This window comes from Lepidochelys kempii, chromosome 13 (genome assembly GCF_965140265.1).
Source record: "Lepidochelys kempii isolate rLepKem1 chromosome 13, rLepKem1.hap2, whole genome shotgun sequence".
Taxonomy (NCBI): Eukaryota; Metazoa; Chordata; order Testudines; family Cheloniidae; genus Lepidochelys; species Lepidochelys kempii.
Window position 1 is genome coordinate 29,606,284 of NC_133268.1, and position 27,204 is coordinate 29,633,487.

A 27,204-nucleotide genomic window follows, 5' to 3' on the forward strand; every position below is an offset into this window, starting at 1 on the left:
TTGTCTCCTCCAAGGTCTGTGACTATCCCCAAGGCCCAGCTGGCTCTTGGCTGCCTCCAGTTACCCCCACCGCAGGCAGGGGCAGGCAGTCATGGCATAGACCCCACCTGGCCGCTGCAGCAGCTCCCTGCGGCGCCTCTCACTGACCTGGCAGATCTTCTGGGAGAAGTCCTCCAGCTCCTCCTTCCTCAGCTGCCTCTCTTGGGTGAGCTGCTCCTGAAGGCCCCGCAGGCTCTCGTTGGCTTCAGCCAGCACCAGCTGCAGCTCCTTGATCTGCATGGGCAGGGGACAGAGTCAGTCCCCTGGCACTCTGCCATGCCCAGGCCTCGTTCCTCTCCCCTGGAGAACAAGGCCCAGGAGCAGGTGCGAGTGCATTGGAGGGGACGGTGGATACAGTTCTCCTGGGCTCCACCCCGGCCAAGGGACAGAGGAGGGGGCTCAGAGGCTGCACTATTGGACTCTGATCCTGACACATGCCATGACCTTGAGCTCATCACCTCCCCTCTCTACACCGCAGCCGAGCCAGCTTTAAAATGGGGAAGCCACATCCTTCCCCGCCAGGTTCACTAGCCAGCCAAGGCCCGTAGGCTCGTAGACCCTGCGGCGTGCAGCTGGGAGGAGCTGCAGACAGTCACACAGGGACTTGGAGCCTGGGGCAGGTGGCTGTTTGCTGTACTGGGGCCTCACAGCAGCCACTGCTCCTGGGCATACGAGAGCAGAAAGGCCCCAACCCTGATCATGCTGCTGCTGGGATGGGGTGAGCTCACGCCATTGCTGCCAAGCAGTGGTTTGGAAAGGCCAGGGCCCCTAACCAAAGCCCTCTCAGTTTAGCCAGAGCCACACCGCACTAAGGGAGCAGCTCGGAGACACCGGGCCTGGCACAGGAGCTGAGGGGTGGTGTAAGGACAGCGCCCCCGTAAGCAGTGCTTGGAGGAGACATGCTGGAGGCTGGGGTGTGAACTGGTCTCTTGGAAAGTTCCCCTTCCAGCAGCTCTGCTCTCCCAGGGCACCCGTCCCTCCAAGGATCACTGGACATGCCTGGCAGTAGGTGGCTGCTCACAAGATCCCTAGGGAGGGACAGGACATCTAGTGAGCCATTGGGTCCATCCCCTGCCATTGGGGTCCCAGCCCCACATTTTAAAGACCCTTTTCCCATGTTTGGACCTTGATTAGTTCAGAGCAACGGAGCCAACAGCCCCACTGCTGGCTGGGTGTCCCACACCCACTCGTCTGGGAGCTGGGGCCCCCCGGGATCCGCAGCCCCAGGCCAACCGCTCCAACCTTTCCCGAGGCTCTGCCCTCCCCGGGTCTGACGGACCCTCCAGCTCACGGAGCTCAGCCCTACACAGGAACTGCAGCTGCTTGTGGGACTGTGCGGGGAGCAGCGTGCCAGGTGGCACAGCTCAAGGTTTCCAGACAGCAGCCGGGTGCGGAGCAGGACCGTGCACCCGGAGGCCAGGGCACAGACACACGGCACCAGTTTGTACAGAGATTCCCATCAGCAGAGCCAGCCTGCCAGGAACGCGCCGCTTCGTGGAAAGACAGCAATGAGACTCATGCCAAGGCAGCTCAGAACCCAGATCCTGCTCTGGAGAAACTGGCCAGTGCAGGCCCAGGGGGGCAGTTTCTCTCCCCCCCTGTTGAGGGGCAGCCAGGAGCTGGGGAGGCCTCCACTGCTGCAGTGGTACAGAATACCTGGAGCCATTCCCCTCCCGCTCCAGCACGCCCCCGACCAGGGGAGGGGCACGGCCACAGAGCTAGTACTAAGCTGGCGGAAACATCACACAGAGCCAGATCCATGCCTGCTCTAGGGTGCCCACCACTGGGGCTGCAGGGGAGCTGAGGCAGCAGCAGGCAGGGTGCTGTGAACAGCAGTCCCTCCTGAACAGTCAGGCCGAGCAGGAAATGAAGAGCAGGTGGGTTCAGCAGGGCAGCAGCTCCCAGCCTCGGCAGGGGTGTGTGTGGGGGCGGGGGGAAGAGTGCTAAGAGGGTGGGGAAACCCTCTTAGGCCAGGCTGGGGAAAACCCTACTACCCAGTAGCCCAAGGCAAGTGTCAGGGCTCATGCCTGCTGCACAGGGACAATGGGGCAGCTGAGGGCACTGGGCCCAGCAGCACAGAAATGCCAGTCCGAGGGGACGGGGATGGACCAAGCTGCCAATCACGCCAGCGACGCCTTGGGCAGAGGAGGTAGGACCAGGGAGCAGGGTCATGCTGTGAGTGCCCTGACCCGAGCTCTGGGGCAGTGACTGGGGAGGGGAGAGGCAGAGCTTCTCAGTCAGTCATGGCTCCATCTTCTGCCACAAAGGCCAAACTGTCTGGCTTTCCAGCCAACCCAGAGTTAGCTTCGGGGCAAATTAAACCTCCATCTAGTTACATGTCCCTGCTGTGAACCACACATGCAGCTGAAACGAGGAGGGAACTGGTCTTTCAAATTTATTACAGCTCTGCCTTGCAACCTGAGCAGCTGCTGCGGAAGTGTACCACGTGCTCTACAAGGCTGCTCTTGAGACACGCACAGACTATTCCACACGCTCTGCAGAAGAGCTAGGTCCATGGATACTTCGGGAGTTGGAAACAAAAGCATGAAACCACCCTGGGTCGGGGGCTAAACCTGGCAACAAACCCGCAGCCTGGCTCAGCAGAGGGTAACACCGAAGCTGCTGCGCCAGAGGAGCACAAAGCCCGTGGCACAGAGGAGGCGGCTCAGAGACAGGATGTGACAACGTTTCCCAGAGCTTGTGGAAAGCCATTTACCCCAGGCTTCATGTCAGGAAGACGGAGCACTGGGTGGGCAGCTTGCAGAAAGCACGGGGAGCTCTCTTGGCAAGGCACTCCTCGTTTGGGGCCGGCAGCACTTTCCTGCCTGTGGAGAAGCAATCAGAACCCCTCCCCGCGTCAGACAGACCCAGGGCAATCTGGGAAGAGAGGTGGGAGATAGCGAGAGGGGGAAGCCCCATCCTCCACAGCAGCTAACAGACACAGACCCATCATGCATGAGTCAGGTGCATTTTAGGGACACTCAGGTTGATGCTGCTTGTCCCTCTCTTGAGCACTGGGCTCTGACTGCACTGTGCCTGTCTGCTTAGGGAAGTGGTCCTGCTGGGAGCAGCATGCCTGCAGTGCCCATATCACCAGCTGGCTGAGCTCCAAGACACGGAGGGGCTGCAGGGCTTTATGGCAGCCCGGGAACCCACAGCCTCCTCTCCTCCCAGGACAACCGGCTCCCCTCCAGGTGGTGCTGGCACATGGGGAAGGACACAGCCTGCTAGCTGGAGTCTTTGCTCTCTGGAAGGAGTCTGCCCCATTGCCCCACTAGCTCAGCAGTGCTCTCCCCCATCACCCCATTTACCACAGAGAGAGGGGAGCTCTCCCCACCCACATCTGGCAAGCTCCAGAAAGCAGCTTTCAGAGTGATCCAGCAGCCCTGTGGGCCCGTGCTCCCTCTCACCCAGCTGGGCCATGGGCCTGCTGAACACACGTGCCGAGAGCTCTCCCATGGCAGATCCCCAAGGGCCCCAGCAAAGCCACCCCCTGCCCCACATCAGTGCCTCCCCTTTCACATCTTCTGGCCTTCCCCCTCCCCCCCGCTGACTCAGCATCTCCTAGGCCAGCCTCATCTCCTGCAGGGCGGGGCGCTCCCGCCCCCTCTGCTCACCTACCTCGGTGACATAGGAGTCGTTCTCGTCCGGTCGGTAGGGCTTGTAGTTCCTGGGGAGTTTCACACTGGGGTCCACGTCCATGGCGTTGTTGCTGCGGTACAGGTCAGGGGGCCGGCTCCCCGCGGCGTCCCAGTCTGGGCCGTCCCTAAAGTCTGGCTGCTGCATGCATGGGCAAGTTAATGAGAACAAACCAAAAGGGCGGGAAGAAAAGAAAAACAGACAAAACAATGGGTCTCAGAAACAGCAAAGAACTACAAGACAACGAAAAGGATGAAGAGGAAGAGGAGCTTCAGCACAGTGGCATAAGACAATGTGGAAAACAAAAGGAAACACAGGATGAGGAGACACGTGGGCTGGATTGTTTGGGGTGGGGGAGAGAGAGAGAGAGGGGAAAAATATGCAAACCCCAGTTATGGTGCCATGCAGTGACTGGTGGGGTGGGGGCTCGGGCTGGGTTGGACTAAAACCCAGCAGCATGCAGGAAAATAGAACTCTGAACAAATGAGAGTGTGCTTCGGAAAGGGGCACTGCCACCTGGCCACGTCTGGAAATCTGCTCCCTCTTCAGAGCCCGGAGCCCTCTACCCTCCCCTGGCAGTCTGCAAATTCTCAGCTATGGTGCCCCTCCTCCTGCTGCACGTGGGCTGGGCTGGGCGATGTGGAGCTCGGGGTGGGGGCGAGGGAGGCGAGGGGGAGCGTGCTGGCTGGTTTGGGGAACAGCGTGAACCCAGGGTTTTTGGCACATTCCCAGCAGGACAGATTTTGGATGGTGGTGGCCAAGGGTCTATGCCGTGAGGAGATGGTGCTGCTGGAGACGCTCCTCAAGGGGAGCGCCGCCATGCATCTCGACGGGACTGCGTGCTTTGGGACAAGCTGCATCCTGTTGCTCCAGCAGCATGGAGGGGCTGCTCCCCAGGGACAAGAGGACATGCTCAGAGTCTTACTGAAATTTGCCTTTCAGATCTTCACTCTGGAGTCTCTTGCTCATGGGCTCTCTCTGCAGCACTTAGCAAAGGGGCTGGGAAGTTCTCTCCCAAAGAATGGCTGTTAAGTGGGGTGTCACCGGGATCCTGGAGACCCAGGACAGCACCCCTTGCCCTCTCTCCCATGCACTGTGCCGATTTCACATGAGCCTCCTGCCTCACTTAGATGGGGTCTGAGCTCACTTGGGGATGTTTCACCATGACGGGAATCTGGCATCAGACCGGGCAGCTATTGCTGGGTCTGCAGAACAGTGCAGTCACCTGGGATGGACCCTGGGCATGCTGAGGTAGGACTGTACTTGAGAGCCCTTCACCTGTGGCTGGGGACAGGCTCCGTGTCAGCCAGCCCACGCCCCAAGAGTTCTGAAGTGACGATGACCCAAAACAGTGTTCCTCTGCCTGCCCCATCTCCAGGGCTCCACCTTCCCCCTACGCACACTCTGTTAGAGCAGAGTCCTATCTTGTCTGTGGGTTCATTACCATGCAGTGAGTTGTTAGTTTGTCATTCACTCTAGAGAGGCACAAGGGAGGTTACATTATAGGTGGGGTTTGTTTTGTTAAAGCAGGAGAAACAGCACGGCAAATAAAGCAACCACCACTGCACGGGAACGGCAATGCCATGGAAAACACCCTACCTGGAAGTCAGAGCTGTGCTCTTTGCGCAGTGCTCCTTTGGGAGAGTCCTGGGCGCCACAGCTGGGCAGGAAGGCGAAAGGGTCCATCTGCTCTTTCCAGCAGTCCCCAATGTGATCCACCTTCCTCATGAAGGAGCTCAGCTCCTGCTGCAGGACGCGGAGCCTCACAAAGATCATGTTGATCAGCTTGGAGTCACTGGTGCTTTCACTGTTGTTATCCACCGGCTCGCTCAGCACCAGGTCCATGCAGTCATTGTCCAGACACACCTTCAGGCTGGGGGTGAAGCCATTGGAGTCCGAAATCAAGACATCGATGGCTTTGCTGACAAGTGCGGCCTGGTCCCGGATGCCGAGCAGAATCTCCAAGTCCTTGGATTTGAACAGCTGGGTGGGGCTGTTATCCTGAGACTTCCCATTGCCGTTGCCAGGCCCTCTCTCAGGACGGTCCTTGGCATCATTCTCTCCTCCAACGGGCACCTCTCTCCAGAGAGGGGTCGGGATGCAGTCCGCAGAGTCACCAGCCTCAGCGTCGGTCTCCATCATCGGCCTCGTGGTCTGGCAGGAGGCCAGGTCACAGCGCTGCAGGTTAGAGAGCAGCACGCGGTTCTCGTACTGCAGCTTCTTCACCTTGCCGCTGAGCTCGCTGATCTGCACCTTGGCTGTGGCCAGCTCCTCTTGGGATGGCTCGCTAATCACCGAGCAGCTGTCCTCTGACAGGGTGATGTCCAGGTCATGGTCCGACTTGTACTTGTTCAGCTCATTCATGAGGAGCTTGTTTTGGTCTTCCAGCTCCATCAGCGACCTCCTCAGTAGCTCTGCCTCCTCTTCCACGAACTGCAGGTGTCGCCTCAGCTCCACCTGGCTCTCCCCAGAGTCCCCACAGCTGGTGGAGGAGAAAGCAAACCGGATATCCTGCCCCATCAGCTCTCTGTCGCCTTGTCCCTTCATGTCATCCATCTCTGCCCTCAGCCCACGGTTTTCAACCTCGAGCTCCACGATCCTCCGACTCAGGATGTTGGCTTCTTCCTCAACGAGCTTCAGATGGGCCTTCAGTTCTGCTTCTCGCGAATGAGGGGAGTCCGCCAGCTCCTCTATGGACAGAGAGCTCTCCAAGTCCCCGTACAAGGAGTGATATTTCACCAGCTCCTCCTTCATGCTGTCGTTCTCCTTGGCTAACTTTGTTAGTTTCTTGCACATCAGAGCCGACTCTTCTTTCGCAAAATGCAGTTGACACTTTAGGTCTGCGCTGTCCTCCTAGGGGCCAAAATGGCAAAGGCATTAGAAAACAGGCTGCTTCTGGTTAAAAATGAGAGTCACAGACCACGCAGGACCATTGTGATCATCTAGTCTGACCCCTGTACAACACAGGCCAGAGAATGTCCCTCAAATAATTCCCAGGACAGAGCGTTTTAATACCTATTGTTTGCAGCTCTACAAAGTTCAAGTAGTCAACCTGCCTATTTGTAATTTATTAACATACACCTGAGCCAAAGCACGAGGCCAGGAGCACAAGACATGGCTTCATATGGACTGCAGTTTATTGAGAATTAATGGGCCTACCTCAACGGTTTCATTGCCTCAGTTACACTGGGCACGTGAGAAGTCCAGGAGCTCATGTCACGAAGTGGAGCTGCGCTCTCAAACCTATGGGCAGAATTTGGCCCTTGAAGTTGGGAATTAATTTGGGACACTGACATGGAGAAAAACCAAGTGAACTGGCCCACAGCAGACATTCTGTCATTGTCAAAAAACTGTCCCTCAGGTCTGCAGAGTGACAGTTCCTACAGGCCCTACCAAACCTCAGATACCTGGAAATACGGCTCCATGGAATTGTGGCAAACACAGGAAAAGGGTACCCAGGGAGCTGGAAAGCAGCTAATCACACAGGAGATGGGCCCCAACTGGTCTGAACTGACAGGGAGGAATTCACACCCCTGAAGCTCCATGGCACTGAAACGATGTTCACACTTCACTCTAACCGGGCCAATAAAATAGAGCTACATGTTGTTTCAGCAGCGTGGGGAACAAGCTGTCAGACTCCATGTGGAAGAATAAAAACCACAAGCAGGTTTCCTCCTGAAAGCCTGGCATTGCTGTGCAAGTGCAGCAGTGTTTTGAATTAGTTCAGATTGCTACAAATCCCCCCTCTGGGCTCCCTTCTGCTGCCCAGCCAACAGGAGTCAATTGTTTCAAAACAGAGCAGCTCAGCCTCCCATTCGCTCCCTCCCCTGGGCACATCACTCCACCCAGCCTGCTGTGTGCTCGCTGTACTTGGACTGAGCGCGCAGGGCACAGAGATGCTCTGTGTGCTCTCGGACAGTGCTGCACACATCCCCGCGGACGTTAGCAGCAGCAAACACAGATCTCATTTGTCTAAGGGCTGGAAACGTCAAAGGGACATTTTCAAAATGAGCTGGGCCTTTTGCTGTACAGCTCCCAACGGCCACTGAAACAGTCCCACCCACATCCTGACACAACGGCTGAAGTAGCTGGCCCTTTATGCCACAACTTTGTTGCATGAGCATAGATGGGGAAACTCTGATAGGTCCCATCCGCCCCCTTTCCCCCAAGGACCAAAACTGGGCTGCTCCTCTCAGCACCGCTCTCTGGTACTTTGTCCATGGGGCAGCGGGGAGGCCCCCAGGTCCCTGGGGAGACTATTCCCCACCCTCAGGAAGGTTTCCTGTCGTTCCCTTTGCAGGAATTCACTCCACTGCTCCGAGAGCTGCCCCATGGCTGACAATGGCGTAGAGGGCCAGCGCTGATCTGATACAGATTCTAGGTGTCTGTCAAGTCAGCCTTCCAAAGCAGCTTGGGAGAGCCCCTTCCCCTCCTCACGCCAAGAGACGGAGACACACAGAGGAGCAGGGTGCTCCCTGCGAAATGCCAAGTACATGTCTTGTGGGGAGGGGACATCAGATGCCTGAGGGGCTAGAGAGACTTCCACTCTGCGACTTCCATCTCAAAACCCAGCAGTAAATACTAAGCCAGAAAGATGGGATGAAGCCATTGCATGTGGAATACAGGGAAAGCTGGACCTGTTCCACGTCCGGAGAGACAGCCGAGGGGAAAATCTCAGCTCTGCTGTTCATTACCATCAGTCTTTCAAAAGCCAAGCCATTAGGAATTTGGAGATTTCTTTCCTGGACTCCCCAAGTGCGTTAGGGATTTTCTGCTCCACGAATATGACCTCATGCAAAGGGTCCGTTGGTTGTAAATCTCATTGAACGCATTTCATTTCCTGTTTTCAGGGCTGGGAGAAAGCATGTTCCTGGGAAAACTCTGCACACTGGTGACGAATCCCTCCCACTGAGTGCCCTGTGAAGCAGTCAAGATCTTTTTTCCAGATGGCTAATACAGTTTGAAAATTCAAATTCAACAGCTACACCTGAGCCTGCATCACCCTCAGATGAGCAGTAGCTATTAACTCTGCAAACTTCCCAGGCTGCTTTATGAAATCCCAGAGTTTTTTACTGCAGCCTCGTTCAGAGTGTAAAGGTGGGTGCCTGCTCCCAAGCTAGGGCGCAAACCCCTGCTTGACAGAGCAGTGGGCATGATGGCCTCATGTTATCCTTCCGCCTCACTCAGAACATTCCGCAAGAGCTCACCAGCCGATTTCACATCAGTGGAAAAATGGTGTACTGCGAAGGACAGGATATAGCCCTTACTATACCCTATGAGGGCCAAATTTTCAAGTGTTGAGCACCCTCAGTTGGAGGCAGATTTCCAGGAGAGGTTTCCATTTGGGCACTTAAATAAAAGCAAGACTTTCAAAACCCACACCTCCCTGCAGCTCCCATAGGGACACTCCCGGTCAGATTTTCAAAAGATCTCAGCGCCCAAGATGTGGTACCCTTTTAAAATCTGCCCCTTGCTCAGGTGCCTGAATGGGAGTTCAGATCTTGAGAAAATTCAAGTCTTAGTGTTGAAGATCAACACACCCAAACTGCCAAACCACTGGCCTGGAACCATCAGACCCCTAGAAGTGATGGTGAATGGTGCTCTCTGAACACTCAGATGACAGACGGAAGCCCACCTATAGCAGTCTGTCTGATTTCCACCTACCACCCTTTTAATTTGAACAGAGTCACATTTCATACTACACCAGTCAGATGTGAGCAGGATGTGGCCCCAGGAACTCTCTAAATCAGCGATCAATCATGAATCAAAGCCGTCACTGGCGATAGCTCACAGCACACAAGTAGCAGTGCTGAGAGTTACCCATGAACAGCGCTCCCTCCCGCAGAAACAAGCAAGTGAGGAAACGAACGCAGCTAAGGGTAGGCAGAAGGACGCCATCTCTCTAGGTGTTCCTGCTGCACTCGTCACGGCCTACATCAGTCGCATCACGGGAAGGGACTAGTCTTGCTGAGAAATTGCTGGACTTTCCAGTTTTACCCACAGTGCTGAGACAGGGACAGTCATAACTCACATGAGGCAGAGCCTCAAGTCCCCCAGACCCATTTGCGCAGTAGCATGGACAGCCTAATCCCTTTGCCCACCCTTGCACACCAGCATACTGCTCACACCCTAGGGATTTCTGAAGAATCTGGGGGTCCATCTCCTGAGCTCACCCAGCTTTGCAGCAGCCATGGGGTCTTTCTTGGCTCCATGAAGACGACAGCCTGAGAAACATGAGGTTTATGTCCTGTGGTTTGGAGTTGTGTTGTGTTTGTTCCCTCTGCCCCTTGTGGTATCTCATTAGGAGGGAGTGGGGATGGTTTTGTATTTCAGTCTCAACAATGTCTTGTAAGAATGTTTTTGATGTTCTCAAAGGCCTGAACATCTCCCACTAAGAGGGACAAAGATGGCAGAGGGGACAGCGTTTCCAAGTGCAGCTCAAACGTGCAAACTGGTGCACCTGACCATTAACCACAGTGCCCAACACATGTACAGACGTGTGCTCTGGGGAACATCCAGTTGTCTTGACCAAGCTCCTCCACTGATGAAATATGGGAGGATGGAAGAAAAGCCACAAATGAAAGGACAAAGAAACCAGCAGAAACAGACCCCCATTCTTCAGCGTGTCCCCTCCACCAAAGAGATCTGCTAAGACACAAACACCCTGCAAAGGGAAAACACAGACTGCTTTCTGGTCAATGATTTCAGAACCACCACCAAGTGTGTCACGGTGGGTAGCGGATTATCAGATTTATCATCACTGCGCAGGTATGGGGGTGAGACAAACTCTCAGGAGACATGGACCTTTCCCTAAGTCTGCAGGGAAGATATACCTGCTATTCCAGTGAATACTTTGTACGTGTGTGTGAATCTGTGTGCATGCCCTCCACGGTATGCCCCCACGTACAATGGCAGGCCAGATCCTCAGCCGGTGGAAATCAGCTCAACTGATGTCAGTGTAGCTATGCTGATTTATACCAACTGAGGACATCTGTGTGCGCAAATCCTGGAAGACCAATTTTATCCTCACTGCAGATTTAAGCAGGGCCATAAATTTAACCCTGCAATGCAATGAGTTGGAATTTCCTCTAACACTCATTCTGCTGCAGCAGACTCATGTTATCTGGGGGGAGGGATAGCTCAGTGGTTTGAGCATTGGCCTGCTAAACCCAGGGTTGTGAGTTCAATCCTTAAGGGGGCCATTTAGGAGATCTGGGGCAGAAATTGGGGATTGGTCCTACTTTGAGCAGGGGGTTGGTTGGACTACATGAGGTCCCTTCCAATTCTGATATTCTATGATTCTATTTCCTTTGTATCATTGTATTGTTCTAATGAACCCCCTTGGCATTGCTGCCAGTGTCTTGAGTTACATGTAATTCAGATATTCCACTGTTATTCAGGATTAACTAATGCAGCTCATGAACTCAACATCAAGCATTTGGATGCTGGAGACAAACCAGAGCAATGAATGATGAAGACTCTACCGGTCAGTCCTTTCCTACCTCTAAAATGCTGACATCAGCCTTTGAGAGAGGCTTTTAAGAACAATAAACTGCTTTCATTTCTGCAGTGACAACACCAACTCTGAACCTGCGCACCGCGGTCAGGTTATTAGAGAGTCAAAGCCACTGAACACACCAGTCACTGAGAGACGAAATCCTTCCACCAGTGGAGAGAGCCCATATCTGCTGCGTGTCCAGTGTCCTGCACAAGGCAGGGATACAGAGTGCATGATGTTCGGGAAGTTTACAAGGCGAGACTGTTGGACAGAGGCACCTCAGCTGCATCCACTAAACCGTCTGAGCAAGATGGATACCTGAGCATGCCCGTGTGCAATGGCCCGTGCTGCAGAGGCAGGTGTGAATGGGACACACACAATCACCCAATAGCCAGGGCACAGCACCCTCTCTGCAGGCTGAACTTTGGCTCGGATTTTTAAATATCTCAGAGTGTCAAAACTGCCCAAGTGGTGCTGGGATCACTGTTCTAGCCAGGCACGGTGCTCTCTCCACCAGGCACACGGGAACAGGACGTGGAACTGGAAGGGACCTCATGGGTCATCAGGTCCAGTCCCCTGCTATTGCAGGCAACCCCGTCATGCAATCCCCATCCATCCCATGCAGCTAGGCCCAGAGCCAAGGTCTAAAGCAAGGGCACTTAGCTATGTACTGGGTCTGAGTAGTTTTCTGGTTAACGAATCCTCGTTACCCCAGTGGAGTCTGGACTGTTCTGAGCCCCACCCCATTTCTTCAGGCTTGACTCTCCAGCTGTGTCATAAGTATCCTCCCTCCAGCCAAGGAGACCTGGCTGAGATTCCTTACAGAGCACATCACTCAGTATGCCATATGCTCATCCGCCTCCCCACCCAGCCACGTGGGGGTGAGAGCATGAACTCTGTAGCACTCCCTAGAAAAGCGACCGTTAGCATCCCAGGTAGGACCACTGCAGGGGCATTTGCTCCATTTGCTCCTCAGCCATTGGATGTTCTCCAGAGGAGAGCCCCAGCTAACCCCCAGAGAAAGTCAGCTACGTGGCTCTTTGCAGCACCAGCATTGTTCCATGGCTGAGCAGGCTGGCCAACCCACTTAGCACTTCTGGTTCCAGGCCTCAGGAGCTACGTTCCAAACCCTTTATTAGAAACCCTTCACCCTAACCATTCCCCAGGGGCCACTCGACTCATCAGGGCCACGCAAATTAAGACATGACTCTTCCATGTGCACAGTTTTACTGCTATGCCAGGACTGGCGACCTGCAGGGTGAGCATGGCTCTTTGAGTTCTACAACGCCATGGATAGTCAACATGGCCCCAGGAGGGCCTGACTGGCTACGGTCTGGGTACCTGGACTGACGGCTTCTTTTCAGTCTTCCCCACAGAACGAGATCCCCTTTTCTTCAACGAATTCTGGAAAGAGATGAGAGAAGGGTTATGCAGAGTCGTTTGCACACTGCAATGCATTTGTGAATTCGGTTATTTAATATCAAGCAGCCACTTGCACCAAGAGACTGCTCTATCGGCCGTGGGCCCCACCCTGAGCTAGAACCCTGCCGTTTGCTGCCAGCTTCGGTTATGGGCTGCTGAACGCAGAAAACAAACCCCAAAATGTGAACTTTGACCTTTTTGCCACCTAGGTCAATCTAACCATTTGCAAAAACAATACCAATGCCTGCCAACTGCATTATGGGTAAGGCTATGTTTATGTCACGAAGGTCATCCTGACATTCTCTGCTTCAGCCCGAGGGGCTGAGGGATCAGAGCTGGCAGCTAGCAGGGCCCCGGGAGGGTTCCAGCGATAGGCAACAGCCTCCTCAGGGTTTCAGCGATGGGCGACAGCCTCGCGCAAGGGAAGGGCGGCTCCTTGGGTGAGTGGCTGGGTGTGTCCTGTTTTCTCTTTGGGAAATACGGTCACCCTGCAGCTCCCAGCCGCCGTGTGTGGAGGGAGACCCCCCCTCCCCTGCAGCTTCCAGCTGCCGCGGGCAGTGGGGGTACCCCGCAGTGGCAGAGGACACCATGGAGCCGCAGCAGCAGAAGTCAGGGACAGGTCACAGCTTCCATGAATTTTGTTTATTGCCCGTGACCTGTCAGTGACTTTTACTAAAAATAACCATGACAAAATCTTAACCTTAATTATGGAGGCACATTGCTGCCGCCTAGGAGAAATCCCATCACAACATGGTCCCCAGCTTGATTGAATGGACTTTGGCCAAGGATGTAGTTAAAGGGGAGGGAAGGTGCAGCACATCTACCAATGTGATATACGCCATCATGTGCCAGCAATGCCCCTCTGCCATGTACACTGGCCAAACCGGACAGTCTCTACGCACAAGAATAAATGGACACAAATCTGACATCAGGAATCGTAACATTCAAAAACCGGTAGGAGAACACTTCAACCTCTCTGGCCACTCAGTAACAGATTTTAAGGGTGGCAATTTTGCAGCAGAAAAGCTTAAAAAACAGACTCCAAGGAGAAACTGTTGAGCTTGAATTAATATGCAAACTAGATCCCATTAACTTGGGTTTGAATAGAGACTGGGAGTGGCTGGGTCATTACACACATTGAATCTATTTCCCCATGTTAAGTATCCTCACACCTTCTTGTCAACTGTCTAAATGGGCCATCTTGATTATCACTACAAACGTTTTTTTCTCCTGCTGATAATAGCTCATCTTAACTAATTAGCCTCTGACAGTTTGTATGGCAACTTCCAACTTATCTGTATGTATATATATTTCTTCTTACTATATGTTCCATTCTATGCATACGATGAAGTGGGCTGTAACCCACGAAAGCTTATGTTCTAATAAATTTGTTAGTCTCTACGGTGCCACAAGTCCTCCTGTTCTTTTTGAGGATACAGAGTAACATGGCTGCTACTCTGAAATCTGATTCCCCTGAAGGGGGCTGCTGGCAGCTCGTTTAATAGCTTGCATTCCCAGCCTCCGGCTGCGGATGGAAGAGCACCAAGTTACCGAGCCAATCCCCAGTGAAGCAGGGAAGTGCTGTCACAGTGAGGGTCTGCCATGGACTAGAGCGGCACAGCTGGGGCTGGAGGCCAGCAGCCCTGATTCGCAGCTCCCAGTTCTACCCACTAGGCCATGCTGCCGCCCCAGGGTTTCTAGGGGCACCCTGTACCCCACGGGGAGCAGAAGCACACAAGAGAAGCTTCTGCTCCTACTACCCCTCTTTTGGTGATAAAGGACAGCTCGGCCTGGCACTTCTCAGCAGCACAGTATGTAAAGCGGACACCAGCACAAACCTGGCTTCTGATCATCACACTTGGAAAACTTCCACGTGTACAGGAATCCTGTTGCAGGCCTTCTGGAGCCACCCGCTTCGGCCCGTCTCCCTGCAGTTCTAACACCCTGGAGGGAAGTCACTCTATCATGAGCTGCCCTGGGCTCTGTAAACCACAGATCCAGAGACAGCTGCCCAGACAAATGCTGGGTGCAGACAGTGTGACGGATGCAGCTGGGCCAGACCTATTGATGACTGTGGAGATCAGGCCCGAGGCCTCGTACTGGTGATGGAAGTGGGTTGGAAGCTGGTGGAGAAATCGGCGCAAAGGGGACCTGTGCTCACAACAGACTGCTCCGTGAGGGGGCTGGCTCCCTAAGGAATGAGACGCTGACAGCTTCAGGGCGGGGCCAGAGAGTGAACAAACCCTGTGAGGTGGTTTGCAGGGCTACTTGACACAATACTGTAACTAAGCACATCGGGAGGGGCTGCATGGTGGTCTGTGCAAAGCCGTGACCTGCACCACCCACCAAGAATGTCGCAATTGCCCGTGCGGTTCCAGCATCAGCATCCAGAGTAGCAATAATGACCTTGGCCCAGGGCATTTCCTGGGGCTTCACAACCAGTGGCAGTCCTCTGTTGCACCTTAGACCAGCAGCTCCTGCCAGCCAGTCATGCACCTACACTCCCGGCTTCAGTCATTCCAGTTCCAGGCCAGACTTCCTGGATTGGCGGCCCAGTTTTAGTCTTGATCACGATTTGCATGGAAACAGCATCTTTATTTCTTAACTGCTCCCCCAGCTCCAGCCTGACATCACCGGCCAAAGACAGAGTCTGTCCAGGTCCTTACAGCGCTCCCATGGCTAGCATGCATGACAGCACCAGAGCGCGATTTTTTAAACAGAGTCCAGGAACCCACAGCAGTCTGAGGGCAGATGTCAGAGGAAGCAAGCTCAACAAAGCACTTCTCTCTTCCTACCTGCATCCCCTCAGGCTTGCCCTGGGTTCAGCAGCTTAGCTGACCTCCGCCAGGCACTGAGTGAGCGGGGAGATGGGGCTGAGCAGGCACTTCAATCCAGGCTGCATCACCACAGGCCTTCCCCAGATTTAGGGCAACATGAGGAAGAGGATGGAGCTGGAAGGGACGGCTCAGAGCACTCATGTCTGTTGCTTAGATGCCCATAACACCACTCTGGGTTTGCTGCGAGAGCGACGACCTGAGCCAGTTCAGGGTGTTTCTGTTGATCTGTGCAGGGACTTAGAGGTGGGATCGGACTGTTTACTGATCAAAGGCATCCACTGCAGCAGAGGCCCAATGTCACGAGGATGGAGGCACCTGTACCTGCCCACCAGACTAACAGGTGCTGTCTCTGTCTCATTCCCTGGGCTGGAGCCTGATGCAGTAGGGTCCAGCTACTTGGCCAACAGGAGGAACTGGACCCTGCTCATTTATTAGCTTCTCTATCAGCTTGTTCAGGAGCGTGAGGCCTGACAAGGCAGCACTGCCCAGTCATTCCCTGGAGCAAGGGTTTTGTTAGTTCTGAGCAGACTCCTGACTGCCTGGGGCAGCATGGCAGATTCCTCTGCTCAGGTGAGGTGCCCAGGTCGGGGACCATCTCTCAGGTGGGGTCCTAGAGTTCTTTATTCTTTCCCCATCTAAAAGGGCAGATGCAGGTGGTGCCCAGGTGGTGCCCAGGTGGTGCCACTGGCCCAGGAGAGGAGCAGCTTTGCTGCTAGAATCCTTTTCCAATGGCTGCAGGAACAGAATTTCTTTTACCTGCTAATTCATGTGGGCTCAGCAGGATTCCTGGGGGTGGGAGGTAAGGAGGAGTGTTTTGGCTTTGAGGAGAGAGCATTATTCATTGCTCTGCAGCCACTATAAAACAGATTAGATCTCTGTCCCCAAGGTTGCAGCTCTATTTTACTTGCCCCAGGCAAAAGGTGAAGCACTCCTGCAGGGCTCAGAGGTCGAGTTTCCCAGGAAGCCTCTAAAACCCCTGTCCTCCCAGCTGCCTGGCTCCGGCCCATCCAGTCCCCACAGCCGTCACCTCGGCCTCCTGGAAATCCCAGTGTAAGACTGCCAGCCACTGCAGGAGGTGACAGGTTGAGGGAATGTAGACGCTCTTGGGCTTCTCTGCCAGGGAGCAGCCCACAAATCACATCAGCACACCAATGTGTCAGCTCCCCTTTACACTACACATATTGGCCCATGAATCCTAGATTTATCAGTGCTGGGGACAGAGCGACTCTAGGGAAAGGCCAATGCCCACAGCTCATTGGAATCCAGCTTCTGCCTCTGGTCCCTTACACAGCATGGAAAGGACAGAGGCGTAGAGCAGCCGAATGCTGCAGACATGAAGATGGGCTTTGGGGAACAGCTGATTGAGAGCTGTATGAGATTTTAACACCCGCTTTCAGTCCCACAGCCTGCTCCAGCTGCAGGCCTCCTAGGAAACCAAACGGATTGCAGGCTCACGTGGTCTCCTCCCTCCCCGGGGCAGCATGGAGCTGGCAGGCCCAAGCACTTGCTGATACAAAATGTAGGGAGTTTGTTACAGATGTCCCTCCTATATCTCTACTAAAAATGCAACTGCCCCAGCCACCACCACATTGTCCACAGCATGATGCCACTGAGCCTGGAGCTATCACACTCCCCCTGCTAGATGAGACAGGACAGGGCTCGAGCCTAGGACTGGGGCCATCCAGGCTCAATTTCCTGCTCTGCCTCCGACTTCCTGTGTGCCCTTAGGCATGCCCCTTAGCCTCCTGGGGCCTCAGTTCCCATCTGTGCAGGGGGTGGGGTCATCACAGGCCTGCCCTGCCTCCCGGAGGTGTGAAGATAAATGCGTGGGAGATGGTGAGGGGCTCAGATACTGTGGGGAGGGGCAGTAAGTACCTCAGATAAACAGGAGAGACTCAGACTGGGCAGCCAGTTCCAGGCAGGACCCTCCCAGCCAAGCTGCCTGACCTGACTTTCTGCACCATCCAGCAGGGAGTGTTTGGGCAGCAGACCGTGAATTCAGGGAAGGGACAAATGACCCAGATGACCCTCCAAGACCACAGCAAGTGCTCCTCACCGGCCGGCCTCTTCCTCGCTACCCCACATGGGGCAGCAGAACTGAAACCTGTTCCACCAGCAGGCGTTGTACAGCGGGTTTCGTTCTGGCCACATGCACAGCAGCCTGGCCGGCTGGTCAGGCCAATCCAGCAGGGCAGCAAACCTGCAGGCTAGCTCCGGTTCTCCACTCAGTAGCCAGGAGGCCTCAGGTACAGAGGGTGAGGCGGGGCACTCAATGACGAATCTTCCCAGAGATGCCCCGCACTCATCTCCTACCCCCAGCAGCTCGGACAACCCAGCTTCCAAGCACGCAGCACCTGGGGTTCTGACCTCCCCGCCCCGGGCTGCAGCTTTGGGCCGTGCTGCCCCCAAGAAGAGTTAAGAACCCCCCCACACACACACACACACGCCTGCTGGGCTAGTGCTCACTCCCTAGGCAGGACCCAAGAACAGCCTGGCAGGTCAGCTGGGGAGCAGGTGCCGTGACCTGGAGGAGTCAGAGCTGGGATGGAGAGAGAAGAGGGGACCTGGGTGGGGGTGGCTTGAGGAAGGGAGAAAGGTCAGCTAGGGAAGGAGGCTGTGGGGGGAGTCAGATAAGCAGGCAGGAAGTGGGGGATGCCTGGGGGAAGGGGCTGCTCCCCACACACTCAGAGCAAAGAGGACCTGCTGCCTGCCCAGAGACACTGCGTGTGGGGAGAGTGGGCCTGCGCCCGACGGGTGAGAAGGCTGCTGGGGCCCCGCCTGGGGAAAGTGCCATGGGCAAGGCAGGGGCTGCTGGAGAAGGGAGCAACTGGGTGGAGCAGAGAGTGGTGGGATATGGCAGAGCCCCCAGAGGTTGGGATACATTTCAGGTAAGCGGCAAAACACGCATGTGCTTATCTGAGTGAGACCCAAGTTTCTCCATCTGTGCACCCACAGACTTGGGGGCTGGCCCAGCCCAGGCTCCGTGCACACCAGTGCTTGCTGCTGGTAGGGTCAGCTCCAAAAATACCCTAGCCCTGGAAGCACCAATGCTTCGCTCTGCCTAAAACCCACCTGTGACTCACCAGCTCCGAGCAGGGGAGTGAGGGAGGTGGGGCGAATATCCCTTTCTCGTGGCCATGCCCTTCCCACTTCCCTCACCAGCTGGGGGTGGGTCTGGCAGGCGAGCAAGGTAAGCTTAGCAGCTGCCATTTGGCAAGCCGGGCAGGAGGCAAGCCAGAAAGGAGGAAGGTGCAGCCATGGGGGGTGATGACCAGCAGGGCGCGTAGCCAAGGGCACCATGGCGGATTTTCAATGTGTTGTGGCAAAGCACGAGCAGGAAGAGGAGCGAGGGCCCGGGTGGGCAGGGGGAGCCTGCGGGACAAGAACCCTCATCGCCATTGTTTAACGTGCAGGGCAGCAGACAGGATACAGAACCACGGCAAACCCTGCCCCCGCGAGCCCCCCCACATAGTGTGGTGGTGAAGAGAAGAGCGTGCAGCGGCCTTGGAGGCTCATGATCATCAGCCCTTCGCCAAGCAGATTGTGCGGGGAGCCTCACACGCAGCAGCAGTTCCCCATCTTGGAGGGTGCAGAGCGAGGTCCCAGGCATGCACCGTGCACCTGGGCTGCTCCTGCATTCTCTGCACATTACCTCCTTCCTTCCCACCAATTTTCACAGCTCTTTTCAAAGCTGAATTTGATTCTTGTTTTCCAGCCACTGCCGCCTGCTCCTGATGTGGAGACCCGGGGGGAAGAGAAGCCACACTGACTCGAGGGGGACAAATTTCGTGCTACTTTAGTGGGTCTTGAGAAACCCTCCACTGTGAGCCACCACGTCTCCTGCTCCTGCGAGATGCAGGCATTTCCCCTCGCCCGGGCGGAGCAGCCCAGCTGCCTACTCAACCCTGCAGTCCCAGCAAGTGTTTGGTGAACAGCCCTGCCAGCCACACTACTGAGCAGGGATGCTGCAGTAGAGCAGGGCCCCGTGGATGCTGCCCTCAACACGTGCTGCACCAGAAATATTCACAAGCTGGTGCTGGGACCCGGCAGCCGAAGACTGCAGCTGAGCAGTGCAAGCCGCTGGCTGTGCCAAGGTGCTGAGATCTAAGCCACTCCTATCAAGGACATGCCCGTTGTCAGGGCTGCTGCTGCTGCTGGGAATCCCCCATGCAGTGAGCAAACCCTCCCAAAGGAGCAGGGCCACACCACGCTTACATCTCTCCCCCTTCTCTCCCTCAGAAGCAAAATGCTCTTGTGACACCAGCATGACTCTGGAACGGGGCTGGACCCGGCTGTCCCACCCCGAGGCCAGAAAAGTGGCTGGGTAACGGCCGGAGAGGGCGTCCCTGAGCCTGCGATATCAGCACCACAGTCCCGTCAGCCTCTGGCGCTGGGGTCATGGTGTCAGCGCGGCCAGGCCGCCGGGCACCCCTCCAGCACTACGGGCTGGCAGCAGGACTGTGATTGCTGGGCAATGCTGGGTTCAGATTAACACGTCAGTCCTGCTGTGCCGAGCTGCGCCATGTGGCTCCGCTGGCGTCAGGACCTGGTCCTGTCTCATCCCCCTCCTGCCACCAAAGGACTCAGGCGCTCTGGGAGATGCAGCCCTGGGAGGGGAGAAGATGCATGGAGCCACAGGTGTCGCGTTGCATGCGCTGGGTGATTAATTGGCCTTCCCAGCATTTATCCAATTATGGGAGACGCCTCTTCCGGCTGCAGAAATAATCAGCCTCTAATCCCCTTAGGGGCAAGCCTGTCCCTGTGCTGAGCCGTGGAGAGGGGCTTGTTTGTATTGCTACTAACCAGCTTGGCTGCTGCGCTGCCAAGATGCACCTCAGCACAGGAGGAAGAGGCGGCTGAGGGCTGTTAACTCACTTGTTCAGAAACCCTAATTAGAAAACCAAATGAATCACTGAAGCTGCTAATGAGGAGCTGGGACCTTGCTGGCCTCGGGGTATCCACTGCATGAGCATGCCAGCCCAGCTCCTTTGCTGAGCCACCTCAGATAGCACCTCAGCCCAGAGAAGCACCATGGTTTGGACACAGTCCAAGAACAGCAGGCTAAATAAGTTAGCAGCCAAGCGTGAGTATCCCAGAGGATGCCTGCTGGAGTCAGGACCTGACCTGACCCCACCTGCAGTTCAGGTCTAAGCCACTGAAAATACACAGCTCCCAACTGAGAAGAGATTTCGGCCCCCGCTCATCACACACCTCTGAAGTGCAGAGTCCTGAGAGCTGGCACAAGGGATGGTTCTCCCCAGCCCAGAGGGGACCCTTGCAACCCTCTGTAAAGGAGGCAAGAGAGTCTGGCTTTAGCTAAGATACCTGCAGTGGGCAAGGGGTGTGTGGGGGTGTCTCTCTCTCTCTCTCACACCCTCCCTATAGATTTGTCTCTGGCACACCTGCAAGCTTTCAGATGCATAAAAACAGTTTCTAGTCATGCTGACGCCTCCAGGAAACTGCACATTTGCCTCTGAGATGACAATATTCTGTGCTTATGTACTGCTTCCTCTCTCAAGCCCCTTCCCCAGGAGGGTCAGCATTAGCAACTCCATTTCACAGATGGGAAACTGAGATAATGAGGGGGAAGCAACTTGCCCAAGGCCACAAAGCAAGTCAGCTACAGAGAAGAGAGCACAAGCCATGTCTGACTTCAAGCCCACTACTCCATCAGATCACAACTGCCCTTGAGACAGCCCTGAGGATCCCAGATCCAGGCAGATCCAACTCCCTAGCAAAGCTAAGGAGCTGCATCTTCCTGTCTGTAGCCTGTCAGGAACCCTGTGGAGATTAACAAGAGGGACTTCAAACACCAGTGCATGGCGCTGGCCTTTCCTCCCACCTGCCCCATCCATGCACAGCTGCTCAGAATAAGAAATGAAAGGCTGAGGCAGGAGGACAAACCCAGCTGGGCTGCATCGAGACTGGCAAAGAGACGCAGCGACACGAAGCCAAGCTGCCTAGCAGAGGAGGCAGGAAGGCGTTTCCAGCGAGGAGGAGGAACTGACCAGACAGAGGGCGTGGAGCTGCGATACCAAACCGAGAGAGACCATGCGAATGAGGGAGAACTCTCCAGATGCAGCTCTCCTCTGTGCAGCGCTGAAAGCCTGGACAGGGCACTGCCATTCCTGTGGGGGCGATTCTGCATTGGCACTAACCGCCTGGGATTGCAGGGGCCACCCTCGCCCCTGAACGAGGAGCACTAGACACGACACCCTGGAGCTGCATGTTCTGGCACCTCTCAGCGAGACCCTGAGTGCAGGCAACATGCAAACCTTAATCCCTGGCCACAGCTAGACATCAATAACTCTCGGTCTGCTCACATTGCGGCTTTCTCTGCCTCTGGGTATCAGGCCATAGAATCCCCTGCAGTTCTGCTCCAGCCGCTTTCCTTTGCTAGTTCGTGCTCTCCGGCTGCACACAAGCTAATCTCATGCCCATTAGTACCGTCTGCTCACGGTTGGGCAGCACTCTGGCTGGGGAGCCATGCTCAAGGGAACGCTGAGCCAAACGTGCATTGGAGAGCAAGGACAGACAGTAGGCAGCTCAAGAAGAGCCGCTGCTCTGAATCAGCCCCAGCCCTGTACACAGAGCAGCTGGACAGGGTTTGCTAACAGGGTTTGCAAGTGTGAGATTAGTTCCCAGCTGCTCGCATGACATGTAAGCAAAGTCCGCTCTTGGCCTGCAAGGACAAGGGCCATGGAAAGGGATCTGCACAGGAGGGAGCCAGGCAGGGCAGGAGGGTTACTGCACAACACAAGGGTGCGTGGCTAGCTGGCTCCCCAGAGGGGCTGGCCTGGGCCAGCAGTGCAGGGAATGGCACTGGGGTGAGCATGGAACCAAGGCCCCAGCATGGTGCTGGGGTGCTGTGCTGCGAGAGGCACGGTCAGCAGAGGTGCCCGGTGCCGAGTCAGGCCGACGATCCTGCTGTCTGCGCTGAATGTCAGTCAGGGTAATTCCATCCTGCTTACCTGGACCCCCCCACACATACACATATATTCAGTGACTCCCCTTGCTCCTGCCCTGAACTATGCTTACTGGCGTTACTGTCAGAGCCCAGAGCATGGCAGGGAGAGCGGGCCCTACAGGAGGGAGAAGCAAGTCAGCTCTCAATGCTCCTCTCTGGCCTGCCCCGCAGCCGCCTCCCCTAGACAGCCCCCGGGGTCCTGCAGCCAGCCCCAGCTCCCTGGCTGAAGGCAGGGGCTCAGGATACAACCCAGACGATGCATGCTGGAGAGAGGCTATTCTGGGAGGCTGCAGGACCAGCAGTGCCCTCCCAGCCCCACGAGGCAGGGCATGTCGCTGCTGCTGACTGGGGCGTGCATGCTGCTGTGAGGCAGACACATGGGGGGAGAGGCAAGGGCAGCACTGGACTTGAGGAGGGAGGGGGGACTCTATGCCCAGAGTGACCCCAGACCCGGGCTGCTGCCAGGAGCCAGCTCCCCGCCATGGCACATGCATGCTATCCGTCACCCCCCACATGCACTAGTTGCCCGGTGCATGCATAGACCCTCCCTCTGCGGCTCAGTCACACACGCCTCAGGCTGGACCAGAGCCAAGGGTGCCCCAGGGAAAGCCGGCTGACATTTCTAGGCTCAGGAGGGGCTGGTTTCCTCCCTCTCAGGGACCCCATTCATATGCTGGGAAAGTGTCACAGTCCCTTCCACCAGCAAACAAACGCACCCCCTGAGGGACGTCTTCTGCAGCTCCTGGGCCTCCCACCCTGGCCCCACTCACCAACCGTCACAGGAGGGCGGAACAGTATTTATTAGTCCATGTCTATGGAGAGCGTCCACATAGGCAGTCAAAGCCGCTGCTGTCGAATCAGAGAGCTGGAGGCACACGGGTCAGCCCCTGCTGCTAAGGCCTCCCTGAACCGTGGCGAAGTAAATCCCAGCAGGGCTAGTGTCTAGTAGGGATGGAACGGAGATCTCACAAGCAACTTGGCGGAGGCCCTAGGCCATTGAGGCTCACAGAGAGGAGACAGGCACTGCCCAGAGCTTGCAAACCGGGGGAAAGGTTATAAATATTTTGATGGCAAAGCAGCTTTCATTTAAATGAGGAGAGCAGAGAGGCCAGTGGATTCCCAAGGTGCAAGGAGACAGGAAGCCTTCTACAGGCAGAGAGCCTGTAGCCACTAACCACTAACAGCTGGGCTGGCTTCCTGGTACACCAGGGACACATAAAACACCCCCCACCCCCACACAGCAGGGTGCATACATGCTCCCTCCCCCATGCACCCCAGCCCTCTCACCTCACGCAGTTTGTCCATCTCGTTCTGCAGCACCTGCTTGGCCAGCTCTGTCTCGATCAGCCTCTGGCGCAGGTCTTCATTCTCCTCCTCCAGCTTGATCCTCTTCTTCTCCACCACCTCCAGCTCGTTGTGGAGCCGCACAGAGACGTCCTTGGCCACCTGCAAACAGGGCAGGGCCACGTTCAGGCTGAGGCTCATAAGAAAGAGCAGGTGCAGCGTCTCTAACGCCCGTATGAAAGCAGTGCTCAGAGGGGCAGGCAGGACCGGGGCCCATCATGCGGGGTGCTCTACAAGCACACAAGGACCCAGACACTGCCACAAAGGGCAGCCCAGGCTAGAGGGCGCTAATATTTCCCTGTGGCTTGCAATAGCTTCTCCATCCATGTAGACTGGGGATTTTAGAAACAACATGCAAACAGTAGCCACAGTTTATATAGGGCCTAAAATTTGCGATGAGCAGTAGTAACTAGCCAGCAAGCAGCAGTTCTCAGAGCTGGGCTGCTATGCCCTCCCCTAAGCAGGTGGGAAGCCTGCCCGCTGAGCCCTCTCTGAGCTAGGGGGTTTGCTGCTCTCACTGAGGCCCTTCGTTCTCTCCTGCATGGACACAGACTCTGACCCAGCCTCCCGAGAGGACAAACCGTCTTTGCAGCTGTGCATTACCCGCCCTGCTGTACTGGTGGCCTGGCCGTGCTGGTGCAGCCCCAGGAAACAGGAGCTAGTCCGGGATTGCTACTCGAACCGCTTCAAACCCCAGCTCCACTGAGAACGGAGGAGGGAACAACTGACACCAGCAAGAGACATTTATTGTCACTCGTGCACAGCAGGGAGTGCAAATTACAGGGGCCCGAAGTGCAGCAGCTGACGTCCCCGGTGCCCGCAGGAAGCCCCAGTCCCCAGGCTGGATCCCCCGTGTGGCATGGGGCAGGAGCCAGCACTGATCGTTCAATGGAAACATTGGTCCAACCAAGCGGAGAGCTCAGACACGGGGAAGAGCGCGTCACGGCCAGAGTAAAAATGGCCATGGGGGAGCCTGCAACTGCTGACATAGCAGGGGGCATCTGGCACAGCTCCACTGTACTGGCCACAGCTCCTGGAGGAAGAAGAGTCACTAAAGTGTCAGTGGGTGACTCAGAAAGACACTGACAGCTACGGAGATCTCTGCAAACAGGTCACATTCCTGCAATGGGTCTGCCAAGCCAGAGTGCTTGGGCTGCCAGAAGGGCCCGAGGCAAAGGCAGACCCGAGCCCCAGGCGAGGCCAGCTGAATGGATTTAAATCAACTGATCATGGGTTTTAAACACAACTATATCCGTCACACCAGATGGGCTCAGTCTCCTTTGCCGGGTTCCTGCTAGTCCCCCAGGGCTAGATGTCTGTATCTATGACAGGCTTCAGAGTAACAGCCGTGTGGGGAGGGGGGGGAGGAGGAGAGAAAACCTGGATTTGTGCTGGAAATGGCCCAACTTGATTATCATACACATTGTAAGGAGAGCGATCACTTTAGATAAGCTATTACCAGCAGGAGAGTGGGGTGGGGGGGAGGTATTTTTTCATGCTTTGTGTGTATAAAAAGATCTTCTACACTTTCCACAGTATGCATCCGATGAAGTGAGCTGTAGCTCACGAAAGCTTATGCTCAAATAAATTGGTTAATCTCTAAGGTGCCACAAGTCCTCCTTTTCTTATTGTATCTATGACCTTTTTTCTATAAACGAAGCACCGAATGGGGTCACAGCCTAATTACCCACCGCTCACAAACCCACGCCTGCCAATCCCGGTGATGGGTTTTGTCTCCTGGAGTACCACCCGGGCCCTGGGAAGGGACACTGCGACCGGGTAGCACCAGGATGTGCCCTCCCCAGCAGTTAGGAGGAGGTTAGCTCTGGGCCAGGATAACACCGCAGTCCTTGTGCAATCTGCCAGAGATCAGTATATTTAATCCTGGGTGGGGGCAGTTGGCACAGGCACACGTTGCCATCGCACTAAGCCGATGAGGGGGAAACCATGCCCACCACGTGGGGAGCGCCTCCCAGATTCCAGCAGATCGGAGAGAGAGACAGACAAGGCTCTGATGGCAACACACATGCTAATAACCCACATGAGCTTCACACGCTTGTCTCTCTGCTGGAGGGCGTAGGGTGGCTGAGAGCACCAGAGAAGGGGATTTATACCTGGGGGTCCTTCCTGTGCCGGGCAGCCAAGCCCTTTTCTCCAGGGCACCCATGGCAGTGGGGGACGTCAGAGAACCACTGCGCATTCCTATACCACCATTTCGATTTGCTTCTGGCTCTTCCTTGGGCCAGCTGCTCCCCAAGCCAGGAGCCCTCCTCCAGGTGATTCCATCTCACCTCCACTCTGAGTCAGGCCTGCACCGCCCCAAAGGCTGGTAAAGCCTTTTCCTTCGATCCCAGGGGGTCACGGAGTCCCCGGGCAATGCTCTGAAACTGCTCCCTATGAAGCCAGTCAGGACTCTGGGGGAGCCTCCTCTCTGTGAGCAGACTGTCTCCAGGGCAAAAAGCTCACACAAATTCCACCTTCCTGGGTCTGACCTCGGAGCATTCAGCATCCTCTGCCCCTCCGTGCACTTCCCATAGCGAGTCCGCCCAGGCGGGGTCCTGGAGAAGCCAGAGGGTCCTGCACCCCAACTTCACAGTCAGACATGACTCTTAGCCCGCCGGGAACACAGAAGGTTTATTAGAAGACAGGAACACAGTCTAAAACAGAGCTTGTAGGTACAGAGAACAGGACCCCTCAGCTGGGTCCATTTTGGGGGGCAGTGAGCCAGAAAACCACATCTGCACTTCACTCCACATCCCCTGCCAGCCCCAACTGGCCCACTCTCCACCCCCCTGCTCCTCTGGGCTTTGTCCCTTTCCCCGGGACAGGAGGTCACTTGATTCCTTTGTTCTCCAACCTCTTTAGCTATCACCTTGCAGGGGGGGGAAGGGCCCAGGCCATCAGTTGCCAGGAGACAGTGTGTCCAGCCATTTATGTACACTGGCCCTTTGCTCTGCAACAATTACACCCCCTTATCCCACCACCTAGAGACTTAAGAAATGCATAGGGGAAACTGAGGCATCCCTACAGTATTCAGAGGAAACATTAAGAACAGTCCCACTTCATCACACAGGGCACCACCCTCAGCCAGTGGCTGTGTCAGAAATGGGGGTAGCTGCAGTGCAGAGAGGGAACAAACGGGCGGGCGGCATCTCCAGGCCAGGCCAGGCCAGCATGGGAACCTGCAACACAACAGCTGCAAAGGCTGGGGGAGGTACAGGATGTCCCAAGGCAGCCCTGACTGACAGGTTGGACAGCGGGGAGGGGAGGGGGGCGGGGGAGAGTGTGTGTGTGTGTGTGAAGACCCACAACTGCCCAGTGCACAGCTGAGGGGCCAGGAGAAGGAGATGCCCCTTGTTTAACCTTCCGCAGTTATTTGTGCAACACCCCAGCGTAGACTGGTCTCTGGGAACCGGCAAGCAAGCTGTGAGGGCACTGCTGCATGGCAGACAGCGCCC

The 27,204-nt window shown here is 55.8% G+C and overlaps 1 protein-coding gene across 5 annotated transcripts in view; it reads right to left on the reverse strand.

Annotated features, from left to right (window-relative positions):
• Positions 1 to 27,204, reverse strand: part of MTCL2 (microtubule crosslinking factor 2) — an 88,149-nt gene that overhangs the window by 34,289 nt on the left and 26,656 nt on the right. For 3 of the 5 annotated variants that reach the window (XM_073309939.1, XM_073309937.1, XM_073309935.1), the window contains exons 3-7: positions 23,690 to 23,848; positions 12,518 to 12,580; positions 5,278 to 6,531; positions 3,661 to 3,819; positions 148 to 273 (exon numbers count right to left, since the gene is read on the reverse strand). In XM_073309939.1, coding sequence (XP_073166040.1) covers positions 148 to 273; positions 3,661 to 3,819; positions 5,278 to 6,531; positions 12,518 to 12,580; positions 23,690 to 23,848 — 1,761 coding nt within the window. The remainder of the gene's footprint in view (positions 1 to 147; positions 274 to 3,660; positions 3,820 to 5,277; positions 6,532 to 12,517; positions 12,581 to 23,689; positions 23,849 to 27,204) is intronic. The other 2 variants (XM_073309936.1, XM_073309938.1) reach the window with 2 other exon arrangements.